At 45.3% G+C, this 13,585-nt stretch overlaps 1 protein-coding gene across 1 annotated transcript; it reads right to left on the minus strand.

Moving 5' to 3' along the window:
• Positions 1 to 1,788: 1,788 nt before the first annotated feature.
• LOC124040959 (protein phosphatase 1 regulatory subunit 7-like) lies at positions 1,789 to 7,300 on the minus strand. The gene is made up of 10 exons (XM_046358092.1): positions 7,080 to 7,300; positions 6,322 to 6,417; positions 5,932 to 5,987; positions 4,626 to 4,691; positions 4,350 to 4,480; positions 4,005 to 4,167; positions 3,715 to 3,831; positions 3,313 to 3,417; positions 2,952 to 3,038; positions 1,789 to 2,553 (listed from the first exon to the last, which is right to left on the minus strand). The coding sequence occupies exons 1-10, from the start codon at positions 7,099 to 7,101 to the stop codon at positions 2,377 to 2,379; spliced, it is 1,020 nt and encodes a 339-aa protein (XP_046214048.1). The 5' UTR covers positions 7,102 to 7,300; the 3' UTR covers positions 1,789 to 2,376.
• Positions 7,301 to 13,585: the final 6,285 nt, after the last annotated feature.

The raw sequence follows: 13,585 nt of genomic DNA on the forward strand, positions 1-13,585 counted from the left end.
CAGCAGTAAGATTTACTTATGGACCAATACACTGAACAAAAATGGAAATGTAGCATGTCAAGTGTTGGTCTCATGTTTCATGAGCTGAAATTTTCCATAACCACAAAAAGCGTATTTCTCTCAAATTGTGCACAAATTTGTTTACAGTTTACATCTGTTACTGAGCATTTCTCCTTTGACAGTGGGCGGCAGGGTAGCCTAGTGGTTAGCGTGTTGGACTAGTAACCAGAAGGTTCCAAGTTCAAATCCCCGAGCTGACAAGGTACAAATCTGTCGTTCTGCCCCTGAACAGGCAGTTAACCCACTGTTCACCGTCATTGAAAATAAGAATTTGTTCTTAACTGACTTGCCTAGTAAAATAAAGGTTCAAAAAAAATATTAAAAAAATAATGTCACCCGTTGAGCATGTTTGGGATGCTTGACATGTAAGACAGCGTGTTCCAGTTCCCGCCAATATCCAGAGACTTCTCACAGCCATTGAAGGAGTAGGACAACATTCCACAGCCTGATCAACTCTATGCGAAGGAAGGATATAACCCCACCCACTTTGCCAAAGCACAGCCCCCACACCACTAGAGGGATATCTTCAACCACCAACTTACCATAAGTTGGTGGTTGAAGATATCCCTCTAGTGGTGTGGGGGCTGTGTGGGTGGGGTTATATCCTTCCTGTTTGGCCCTGTCCGGTGGTGTCCTCAGATGGGGCCACAGGGTCTCCTGACCCCTCCTTTCTCAGCCTCCAGTATTTATGCTGCAGTAGTTTGTCGGGGGCTAGGGTCAGTTTGTTATATCTGGAGTACTTCTCCTGTCCTATTCGGTGTCCTGTGTGAATCTAAGTGTGCGTTCTCTAATTCCCTTTCTTTCTCAGAGGACCTGAGCCCTAGGACCATGCCCCAGGACTACCTGACATGACTCCTTGCTGTCCCCAGTCCACCTTATTATACGACAATGCTGGTCATTTATGAACATCTTGGCCATGTTCTGTTATAATCTCCACCCGGCACAGCCAGAAGAGGACTGGCCACCCCACATAGCCTGATTCCTCTCTAGGTTTCTTCCTAGGTTTTGGCCTTTCTAGGGAGTTTTTCCTAGCCACCGTGCTTCTACACCTGCATTGCTTGCTGTTTGGGGTTTTAGGCTGGGTTTCTGTACAGCACTTTGAGATATCAGCTGATGTACGAAGGGCTATATAAATAAATTTGATGACTGATTTCCTTATGAACTAATGCAGTAAAATATTTGAAATAGTTTAGTTTTCAGTATAGCTCAGACTGCAGATTAATTTGAATTAGGACATTGTAAATAATCAAACTTGGTCTTTGAACCATTCAAAACAAATCTGTTTAAGAAACTAAATAAAAACAAATGAATCAATGAAAAGTTGTGAACAAATCTTACAGCAAAAATCCCACTCTTCACATGTGGTTATACTCTCTGGTAATTGGGTCATGTTCATCAGGCATGAAACTGCTCTTGTCCAATAATAACTCTTTTCCATTTTGCCCCATTGCAAAATGCTCTGCTACATTTTTTCCCAATGCACAAACCCCTGGTTTGTTTCTTGGTGCTGCCATGATTTGGCATTCAGAACAGCACATTTGCTTTGTTGTCCCGAATTAGACCAGAGTATGCTTCTTTATGACAGGGTGGGAATTAAGTTCAAGCCTTCACATTGAACAACAGTCTGTTTAACGTAGCTACAATTTGAGGGAAACTTAGTGTTATGGTGAGCTAAATATACCCATGGCAACCACACCAAGTATCATACACACCAATAAAGGCAGCAGCTACCATTGTAACATTTAATATATATATACACATTTTTTTTTAAATTCTTTAAAATAAGACTGTCTGGTGAGTTTAGAACTTCCTGAAGGAAATGTGATGAACACTTAAATAGACCATCAGCAATACCGCCAGCCCACCTTCTTGCCAGGTACAGTGCAATTTCAATAACAAAGGGAGAAAGACTGACAACCTTCTCCTTTTAAATCCCTCCAGACAAAAAGGACAATCAGGCAGAGCAATTATTCCCTACTCCACATCCAAAGGGGGTAAGGGGGGGGCAGTCCTTTTCACATCCCTGCAGCTCCCACTCCTCCAAGCCCCTATCCAGTCCAATTCTGACAATAAATTAACACAATAGCATAGGTCAGATGGTGAGTGTAAGTGTGTACATGAGTGTTTTACATGAGACAGTAAGGCAAGTGAAACGTGATGGTCAGAATGTGTGTGTGCTGGAGTGTATGTGGTATACAAGGACACTTGTGTCGGTGTGTCTGTGGTGAATGAGTGTGTGCAGTAAGCTGAGGTCTATTTTGCAGTTGAAGGGGAAGAACGGTGAGTGGAGGGACACCAAGGTGAGGTGTGGCCCGGTCAAAAGCGGATGAACGTGGCGTCGATCTGGCGTACGGTGGGCAGAGCCAGCATAATCTTCCTGCGATATTGGGGGTCCTTCTGCAAGGGGTTCCTCTCCAGGTACACCGTCTCCAGGGCCTTGGAACTCTTCAGCTCATCTAGATCTGACCAGTTCTCTAGCTGATTATCATTCATCTGGGAAAGAGTTGACATGTGATTCAAATACATTTTCCAATCAGCAACAGATCTATTCATTCCTCCAACAAGTGACAGTGCTCTATTTATTATAAACTGGGTGGTTCGAGCACCGAATGCTGACAGCCGTGGTATATCAGACCACTTGCCATGATGAAAACATTTTAACTGCTCTGAATTACATTAGTAACTAGTTTATAATAGCAATAAGGCACCTCAGATGTTTGTGGTATATTGCAAATATACCACGGCTAAGGGCTTTATCCTGGCACGCAGTGCGTCGTGCATAAGAACAGACCTCAGCTGTGGTCTATGGCCATATTCCACAATCCCTCAGCACTTAAATGACTCATCCATCATTTCTCTTTCCTATTCACCATGAACCTTAAATATCTTACCCAGAATTCCTGTAGGTCTGTTAGATGGCTGATGTTTTCAATTTTCTTTACCCGGTTGGCTGCGATGTCTAGAGTTGTGAGCTTTTTCTGTATGTGGTCAAACAGCATCAAAATTGACACTTTGATTTCTGAAACAATTCTTGACATTGAACTAGCATGCAATCACTGATTCAACATGGACTTAGCAATAACTACAGTACATGTAATCACCAATGACTACATGCATTGGCTGTGTGTGGAACATTTTACCACATCGGTTTATTGGGCTTCCATAAACATTGCATTCCTTCTAAATTACATTAGTCGCCATGGCAATGTGCATGGCCCTACAGTCATATGGTTGCCGTTGACACAGACTCACATTGTTCTCCAGGCCCTCAATGACCTCGATGCCGTTGTGACTCAGGTACAGTTCCTTCAGGTTGACCAGACCCTGCAGACCCTCCATCTTGGTGATGCGGTTACTCTGGAGAGAAAGGAACACAACATAACCTCAGAGACCAAAATCCACATGTCTCTCATTGTATCATCATGATTAGATGAGTTTCTACAGTTCAGCGCGACTAAACAGCACACACACAGTTGGGTCATTAAAGCAAGAAAATGTGCATTTAACATTTCTGCAGTGTTTTCAAACAATACATTACAGGAAGCAGTGGTGATAATCAATTCAGAAAGTAAACCGAATTACAATTATTCCCAACTGAAAATTGTAATACTTCCAGAATTGATCCAAACCATGGTGTGAGATATATACACATACCTGGATGCTGAGGACTGTCAGGTTGTGAAGGCCTTCCAGATGCTGCAGCTGAGTGATCTTATTGGTGCCCAGAAACAGACTCGTCAACGACGACAGCCCGTCCAAGTTCTCTATTAGCTGGAAACAACGAGGCATGCACACAAGTTAGGTCAAGAATCATTCCTCACCTCTTTAAAGCAACAATGATTCTGGTACAACTCAAACCAAATCTATACCAATACAAAAACATTATGTTCTACACATTCCAATTCCATTCCAATATATGTGAATATGCAATTGACCAGTCTTACCCGGATGCGGTTAGAGCCCAGCTCCAACATCTCCAGGCCGGTGAGGTGGTCCAGGTTGGCGATGTGGCTGATCTTGTTGTGCAGCAGAAAGAGCTTCTTTAGCCCCGTCAGACGCTCCAGACCCTCCACCTTCCTCAGTAGATTGAAGGACACGTCCAGCTGGCTGGAGAGCAGTCAAAACACATTCAAGTTAAAGTCAACTGTACAGAAACGGTGCTTGAAATAACAATAGCTTCAGTCAGTGTAAATGGGGAGAGGAATACACTAAAGGGTGATCATTGAGGCAATCTCTAGGTCAGCTGATAGGGAGGGAAACACTGGCGTGTGTGGTCCCGTCAGACTCACTCCAGCTCTTTGAGGGTCTGCAGGTTCTCAAGTTTGCGGATCTGGTTGTCGTAGAGATCAAGTTCCTTCAGCATCACTAAAGTCTCCAGGTTTTCAATCGTCTTGATCAGGTTCTGCCTTAAAGAGAGCGTCTGGACACGCACAACATTAAATCAAGTCATACTGTTTGTGCTCACAGTACATTATTCCACTGTGATAATGTCACCCATGTTTCCAATAAAATAGCCATATGATGTTTACGATGGGTGAGTGACAGCCAATAGTCAAACTACTGACCTTCGCCTTCCTCAACACCCCCATTCCCTCAATCTTCCCAATACGACAGTGGACAAGATCAACATCCTGAGAATAAGAGGGGTAGGTATTCAGTAGAGAACTACATTGGAATAGCATTCATAATTCCATGAGGCAAACTTACAGCAACTTATTTTATCTGTCATGTAGCAGACTGTTTTATTTTTAATTAGAGTTAAGTGCCTTGATCAAGATTTTTAACCTACCGTAATTGCTGGACTATTAAGCGCACCCGAATATAAACCGCACCCACTGAATTATTTAAAAAAAACGTATTTTGTACATAAATAAGCCGCAGGTGCCTACCGGTACATTGAAACAAAGGAACTTTACACAGCCTTTAAACGAAACACTGCTTGTAACAAAAATTAAAACAGTAGCCTACCAAGGAAGTCATTGGTCACCATCTTCCTCCTCCTGTGCACTGAAACCACTGAAGTCGTCTCCTTCGGTGTCGGAGTTGAATAGCCTCAGAATTGCTTCATCATATGTTGGATCGTTTTCATTGTCGCTCTCGTCACTTTCATCTGGAGGCAAATAACCCGCTGAGCTCATGCTGCCCCTTCAACACGCAGCAGTCCAGCCTTTCGAAACCCGTTGATGATAGTGGATTTTTTGACAATGCTCCATGCTGTCAGGACCCACTGGCAGACTTGACCATAAGTTGCTCTTCGCATGCGGCCTGTTTTAGTGAAGGATTTCTCCCCACTTGTCATCCAAGCCTCCCACTGAACGCCACCTTAAATGCACGATATACACTGATGTCGAGTGGCTGCAAATACTTTGGGCCATCTGCTTTTCTTCCCTCTGAAAGGTTTGTCGTCTTTTTGCACTGAGTCAGTTCCTCACGCTGCTGTTTACAAAGTCTTATAATCAACTCATTAAGGCCAAGCTCCCATGCAGCAGCTCCATTTCCTTTTCCAACAGCCAGATCTATAGCCTTCACCTTGAAAGCTGCATCATATGCATTTCTCCGTGTCTTTGCCATGATGAGGGTGACAAAATTACTACCATAATCAGAATGATGGGAAGTTTGAGCGCGCTCGATTTACGTCACATGAGATGGTGCTCAGTTTTTTGGCGGCATGAATCTTGTGAAAGCGGGTAAAATCCATAAATTAGCCGCGTCATTGTATAAACCGCGAGGTTCAAAGTGTGGGAATAAAGTAGCGGCTTATAGTCCGGAAATTACGGTAGTTGGCTCGGGGATTTGAACCAGCAATAGTTTGGTTACTGGCAGAGCACTTAACCACCTGCCGCCATTATAACACTGCTCCCCCTCCCTCACCTCTTCCTCTGGGTCCAGAGTTATGGTATCCATTTCAACAGGAGACTCCTCTTTAACTGTGTACAAAGAGACATGTCAAGGAGTGTCTTAACACAGCATCTAAATGGAGTGAAAGTATGCACTAGCTACAATAGGACAAAATGTTCTCAAACAATTTAAATAGCTCAGTTGGTAGAGCATGGTGTTTGTAACGCCAGGGTAGTGGGTTCAATCCCCGGGACCACCCATACGTAGAATGTATGCACACATGACTGTAAGTCGCTTTGGATAAAAGCGTCTGCTAAATGGCATATATTATTATATTATTAAATCAAAATCTTTCCTTCAGTTTGTGTCTACGAAGCGTGACACTATACTTGTGTGGAACTACAGCTTGTGTATTGCCACCACCTGTGGTATGGGGCTGATTGGCATCAACCTCCCCATTGATGCTCTTCCTCCTGGTCTCATCATCTCCAGACTCCTCTGACTCACCCTTCCGGTCCACTGCACATAGAGGACAGATGGGGAGGCAGTCCCTTAAAACGTAGTTTGGTCATTATACGGAAACCTCAAACGCCCATGTAGCAGACTCAAGTGATCTGCTATGGTATGGGCGTCTGTCTGCAACCTACTGCTACCTGATCAGTCTCATGGTCATCATTAGCAACATATTTATACTATTAGATCTTGTTTAGAGCTTAGAAGATAACAAGTTTTCCCGACTGCATCTGGCATTTTTATTTTAGATGTTGAAGAATCCGAAGAGGGTAAAATCGCCACGTCAACTGACTGGACAGAAAGGACCAACCAGCTAGCTAGCGTACCTTGACAGACCAATCACCATGAAATTGTCCCACTTAGTTGCTAGGCTAATGTTAACTAGATACATTAAACGAAGATGCCATTCAAAACAAAATACATTGACATGCTAATGTAGCTACATAGTTGTTTGCTTGCGCACGAAAACAAGACGTTATTGAATGACAACGCTAACAAGCAAGGTAGCTAGCAAACGTTACTACCTAGCTATCTGGCTAACAACATTAGCATGTTCAGGGAGGGAGGAGACAAACTAGCACACAATGAAATACCCTCGGGCATACATATATCAATTTCATCACTCTTGATAAAATATTTGAGATGCCCTATTTGAGATGTTCACTCACCTTCCATCTCTTGGGTAGCCATGTTTGTTTCCTGATAACCCTCCCTTTTTATTGGTAATCTCCTCAGTCAATCAGGAGGCTGCCTTCTAAAGGGGTGCGCCACTGGTCATAATATACCACGCCACTGGTCATAATATACCATTCATCCGCTTCGTGTGTGCGATATTCAAGTTCAAAAAATCATCCCTTCCTCCCGCTCTGTCTCTGTCTCTCTCTATTTCAATTTTAAATTTAAGGGCTTTATTGGCATGGAAAACGTATGTTTACATTGCCAAAGCAAGTGAAAGAGATAATAAACAAAAGTTAAATTAACAATAGAAAATGAACAGTAAACATTACACTCAAAAAAGTTCCAAAATAATATTAGGTCTATATACAGTGTTGTAACGATGTGCAAATAGGTAACATAACTAAACATAAATATGGGTTGTATTTACAATAGTGTTTGTTCTTCACTGGTCACCATTTTCTTGTGGCAACAGGTCACACATATTGAAAATATTGCTGCTGTGATTGCATACTGTGGTATTGCACCCAATATATATGGGAGTTTATCAAAATTGGATTTGTTTTCGAGTTCTTTGTGGGTCTGTGTAATCTGAGGGAAATATGTGTCTCTAATATGGTAATACATTTGGCAGGAGGTTAGGAAGTGCAGCTCCGTTTCCACCTCATTTCGTGGGCTGTGGGCACATAACCTGTCTTCTCTTGAGAGCCAGGTCTGCCTTGAGAGTAGTCTCTCTTAATAGTGAGGCTATACTCACTGAGTCTGTACATAATCAGTCACAGTGGTCAGGTATTCTGCCACTGTGTACTCTCTGTTTAGGGCCAAATAGCATTCTAGTTTGCTCAGTTTCTTTGTTGTTAATTCTTTCCAATGTGTCAAGTAATTATCTTTTTGTTTTCTCATGATCTGGTTGGGTCTAGTTGTGTCGCTGTCCTGGGGCTCTGTGGGGTCTATTTGTGTTTGCAAGCAGAGCCCCAGACTCTTCTGCAGGTTCATCTCTCTATAGGTGATGGCTTGTTATGCAAGGTTTGGGCATCACTTCCTTTTAGGTGGTTGTCGTATTTAATGGCTCTTTTTTTGGATTTTGATCATTAGTGGGTATCGGCCTAATTCTGCTCTGCATGCATTATTTGGTGTTTTACGTTGTACACAGAGGATATTTTTGCCGAATTCTGCATGCAGTTTCATTTTGAATTTTTGGTTGGTAAGCGGACCCCAGACCTCACAACCACAAAGGACAATGGGTTCTATAACTGATTCAAGTATTTTTAGCCAGATCCTAATTGGTATGTCTAATTTTTTGTTCCTTTTGATGGCATAGAAGGCCCATCTTGCCTTGCCTCTCAGATCGTTCACAGCTTTGTGGAAGTTACATGTGGCGACGATGTGTAGGCCGAGGTATGTCTAATTGTTGGTGTGCTCTAGGGCAACAGTGTCTAGATTTTTATTTGTATTTATTATCTTGTTATCTGGACCTTTTTTGAACCTTCAGTATTTCTGTTTTACTGAGATTTACTGTCAGAATCTGTGCAGATTATTTAGATGCTGCTGTAGGCCTTCCGTGGTTGGTGACAGAAGCACCAGATCATCAGCAAACAGTAGACCTTTGACTTCAGATTCTAGTCGGGAGAGGCCGGGTGCTGCAGCCTGTTCTAGTACCCTCGCCAATCTGTTGATGTATATGTTGAAGAGGGCGGGGCTTAAGTTGCATCCTTGTCTCACCACACAGCCCTGTGGAAAGAAATGTGTGTGTTGTTTGCCATTTTTTCCCGCACACTTGTTGTTTGTGTACATGGATTTCATAATGTTGTATGTTTTTCCCCTAACACCACTTTCCATCAATTTGTATAGCAGACCCTCATGCCAAATTCAGTCCAAATCTTTTTTCAAATCAACAAAGCATGAGAAGGCTCTCTCTCTCAGGCAATGTTTATAAAGTTGTTTCCTGTCTGGCTGGCTGGTTTTACATTTACATTACATTTAAGTCATTTAGCAGACGCTCTTATCCAGAGCGACTTACAAATTGGTACATTCACCTTATGACATCCAGTAGAACAGTCACTTTACAATAGTGCATCTAAATCTTAAAGGGGGGGGTGAGAAGGATTACTTATCCTATCCTAGGTATTCCTTAAAGAGGTGGGGTTTCAGGTGTCTCCGGAAGGTGGTGATTGACTCCGTTGTCCTGGCGTCGTGAGGGAGTTTGTTCCACCATTGGGGGGCCAGAGCAGCGAACAGTTTTGACTGGGCTGAGCGGGAACTGTACTTCCTCAGTGGTAGGGAGGCGAGCAGGCCAGAGGTGGATGAACGCAGTGCCCTTGTTTGGGTGTAGGGCCTGATCAGAGCCTGGAGGTACTGAGGTGCCGTTCCCCTCACAGCTCCGTAGGCAAGCACCATGGTCTTGTAGCGGATGCGAGCTTCAACTGGAAGCCAGTGGAGAGAGCGGAGGAGCGGGGTGACGTGAGAGAACTTGGGAAGGTTGAACATCAGACGGGCTGCGGCGTTCTGGATGAGTTGTAGGGGTTTAATGGCACAGGCAGTGAGCCCAGCCAACAGCGAGTTGCAGTAATCCAGACGGGAGATGACAAGTGCCTGGATTAGGACCTGCGCCGCTTCCTGTGTGAGGCAGGGTCGTACTCTGCGGATGTTGTAGAGCATGAACCTACAGGAACGGGCCACCGCCTTGATGTTAGTTGAGAATGACAGGGTGTTGTCCAGGATCACGTCAAGGTTCTTAGCGCTCTGGGAGGAGGACACAATGGAGTTGTCAACCGTGATGGCGAAATCATGGAACGGGCAGTCCTTCCCCGGGAGGAAGAGCAGCTCCGTCTTGCCGAGGTTCAGCTTGAGGTGGTGATCCGTCATCCACACTGATATGTCTGCCAGACATGCAGAGATGCGATTCGCCACCTGGTCATCAGAAGGAGGAAAGGAGAAGATTAATTGTGTGTCGTCTGCATAGCAATGATAGGAGAGACCATGTGAGGTTATGACAGAGCCAAGTGACTTGGTGTATAGCGAGAATAGGAGAGGGCCTAGAACAGAGCCCTGGGGGACACCAGTGGTGAGAGCGCGTGGTGAGGAGACAGATTCTCGCCACGCCACCTGGTAGGAGCGACCTGTCAGGTAGGACGCAATCCAAGCGTGGGCCGCACCGGAGATGCCCAACTCGGAGAGGGTGGAGAGGAGGATCTGATGGTTCACAGTATCGAAGGCAGCCGATAGGTCTAGAAGGATGAGAGCAGAGGAGAGAGAGTTAGCTTTAGCAGTGCGGAGCGCCTCCGTGATACAGAGAAGAGCAGTCTCAGTTGAATGACTAGTCTTGAAACCTGACTGATTTGGATCAAGAAGGTCATTCAGAGAGAGATAGCGGGAGAGCTGGCCAAGGACGGCACGTTCAAGAGTTTTGGAGAGAAAAGAAAGAAGGGATACTGGTCTGTAGTTGTTGACATCGGAGGGATCGAGTGTAGGTTTTTTCAGAAGGGGTGCAACTCTCGCTCTCTTGAAGACGGAAGGGACGTAGCCAGCGGTCAGGGATGAGTTGATGAGCGAGGTGAGGTAAGGGAGAAGGTCTCCGGAAATGGTCTGGAGAAGAGAGGAGGGGATAGGGTCAAGCGGGCAGGTTGTTGGGCGGCTGGCCATCACAAGACGCGAGATTTCATCTGGAGAGAGAGGGAGAAAGAGGTCAGAGCACAGGGTAGGGCAGTGTGAGCAGAACCAGCGGTGCCGTTTGACTTAGCAAACGAGGATCGGATGTCGTCGACCTTCTTTTCAAAATGGTTGACGAAGTCATCTGCAGAGAGGGAGGAGGGGGGGGGGAGGAGGATTCAGGAGGGAGGAGAAGGTGGCAAAGAGCTTCCTAGGGTTAGAGGCAGATGCTTGGAATTTAGAGTGGTAGAAAATGGCTTTAGCAGCAGAGACAGAGGAGGAAAATGTAGAGAGGAGGGAGTGAAAGGATGCCAGGTCCGCAGGGAGGCGAGTTTTCCTCCATTTCCGCTCGGCTGCCCGGAGCCCTGTTCTGTGAGCTCGCAATGAGTCGTCGAGCCACGGGGCGGGAGGGGAGGACCGAGCCGGCCTGGAGGATAGGGGACATAGAGAGTCAAAGGATGCAGAAAGGGAGGAGAGGAGGGTTGAGGAGGCAGAATCAGGAGATAGGTTGGAGAAGGTTTGAGCAGAGGGAAGAGATGATAGGATGGAAGAGGAGAGAGTAGCGGGGAGAGAGAGCGAAGGTTGGGACGGCGCGATACCATCCGAGTAGGGGCAGTGTGGGAGGTGTTGGATGAGAGCGAGAGGGAAAAGGATACAAGGTAGTGGTCGGAGACTTGGAGGGGAGTTGCAATGAGGTTAGTGGAAGAACAGCATCTAGTAAAGATGAGGTCGAGCGTATTGCCTGCCTTGTGAGTAGGGGGAAGGTGAGAGGGTGAGGTCAAAAGAGGAGAGGAGTGGAAAGAAGGAGGCAGAGAGGAATGAGTCAAAGGTAGACGTGGGGAGGTTAAAGTCGCCCAGCACTGTGAGAGGTGAGCCGTCCTCAGGAAAGGAGCTTATCAAGGCATCAAGCTCATTGATGAACTCTCCGAGGGAACCTGGAGGGCGATAAATGATAAGGATGTTAAGCTTGAAAGGGCTGGTAACTGTGACAGCATGGAATTCAAAGGAGGCGATAGACAGATGGGTAAGGGGAGAAAGAGAGAATGACCACTTGGGAGAGATGAGGATCCCGGTGCCACCACCCCGCTGACCAGAAGCTCTCGGGGTGTGCGAGAACACGTGGGCGGACGAAGACAGAGCAGTAGGAGTAGCAGTGTTGTCTGTGGTGATCCATGTTTCCGTCAGTGCCAAGAAGTCGAGGGACTGGAGGGAGGCATAGGCTGAGATGAACTCTGCCTTGTTGGCCGCAGATCGGCAGTTCCAGAGGCTACCGGAGACCTGGAACTCCACGTGGGTCGTGCGCGCTGGGACCACCAGATTAGGGTGGCCGCGGCCACGCGGTGTGGAGCGTTTGTATGGTCTGTGCAGAGAGGAGAGAACAGGGATAGACAGACAGATAGTTGACAGGCTACAGAAGAGGCTACGCTAATGCAAAGGAGATTGGAATGACAAGTGGACTACACGTCTCGAATGTTCAGGAAGTTAAGCTTACGTAGCAAGAGTCTTATTTACTAAAATGATTAAAATGATACAGTACTGCTGAAGTAGGCTAGCTGGCAGTGGCTGCGTTGTTGACACTACACTAATCAAGTCGTTCCGTTGAGTGTAATAGTTTCTGCAGTGCTGCTATTCGGGGGCTAGCTGGCTAGCTAGCAGTGTTGTTTACGTTACGTTGCGTTAAAAGAACGACAATAGCTGGCTAGCTAACCTAGAAAATCGCTCTAGACTACACAATTATCTTTGATACAAAGACGGCTATGTAGCTAGCTATGTAGCTAGCTACGATCAAACAAATCAAACCGTTGTACTGTAATGAAATGAAATGAAAATGTGATACTACCTGTGAATGCGACCGGGTTGTTGAGTCTATTCGGTAGACGTTGGCTAGCTGTTGGCTAGCTGTTGGCTAGCGAGCAGAGTCTCCTACGTTAAGGACGACAAATAGCTGGCTAGCTAACCTCGGTAAATTAAGATAATCACTCTAAGACTACACACTCTAAACTACACAATTATCTTGGATACGAAGACAGCAAAGACAGCTATGTAGCCAGCTAACACTACACTAATCAAGTCGTTCCGTTGAGTGTAATAGTTACTACGGTGCTGCTAATCGGTGGGCGTTTGCTTTGCTAGCTGGCTAGCTGGCTAGCTGCTGGGCAAATAGCAGTGAAGACTACGTTAGGACGACGAAATACGATAATTATGCAATTATCTTTGATACAAAGACGGCTATGTAGCTAGCTAAGAAGAAATTGCTAAGATTAGACAAATCAAACCGTTGTACTATAATGAAATGTAATGAAAAAGTTATACTACCTGCGGAGCGAAGTGCCGATGCGACCGCTCGCTCCAACCCAACTACTGGTTGCACAATAACATACCTTTAAAACCAATACGTTTTCCCACCAACTTTAGCATCCCACCAACTTTCTTACACCTTTTCTTTATATCTAAACAGTGTTGCCGGTATCAAAGCCGAAACTTTTATTTCCGCAAACCGACCTAGCCATGACTGTGATAAAGTTCTGCCTGATGTAAAGTAAACAGAGTGAGACCAATGCACTGCTGTTCTTATTATCTTGACACAGATCTTTACACCCAAAACAGTATTCCGTTCCATTGTGTGCCAAACTTTATAGGATATGATCTCTTCAGACACTTCTGCTGGAGAGTGGGACTACAACCCTCCCGACCCAGTGTTGTGCTGTCTGAAGCACACAGTGGTAAAACTATCTAGAGCATGTGAGGGATCATTCTTTGATATACTCCCTGTGCATCACATGTGTACCATAATATGCTCTAGTTAGTACATGGAGATAACAGCATGCTCTTTGACCACTTCTTCATGCCA

The sequence above is a fragment of the Oncorhynchus gorbuscha genome, linkage group LG08, assembly GCF_021184085.1.
Source record: "Oncorhynchus gorbuscha isolate QuinsamMale2020 ecotype Even-year linkage group LG08, OgorEven_v1.0, whole genome shotgun sequence".
In the NCBI taxonomy this organism is placed as follows: domain Eukaryota; kingdom Metazoa; phylum Chordata; class Actinopteri; order Salmoniformes; family Salmonidae; genus Oncorhynchus; species Oncorhynchus gorbuscha.

Bases quoted from the DNA above. Each gene is read 5' to 3' on its own strand.
- LOC124040959 (XM_046358092.1), bottom strand. From the start codon at position 7,101: ATGGCTACCCAAGAGATGGAAG. The intron at 5,988-6,321 runs GTGGTGGCAATA...CTTTGTACACAG, and splicing joins CAATCAGCCCCATACCACAG to TTAAAGAGGAGTCTCCTGTT. The intron at 3,039-3,312 runs GTGAGTCTGTGT...GACCACATACAG, and splicing joins TTGAGGGCCTGGAGAACAAT to AAAAAGCTCACAACTCTAGA.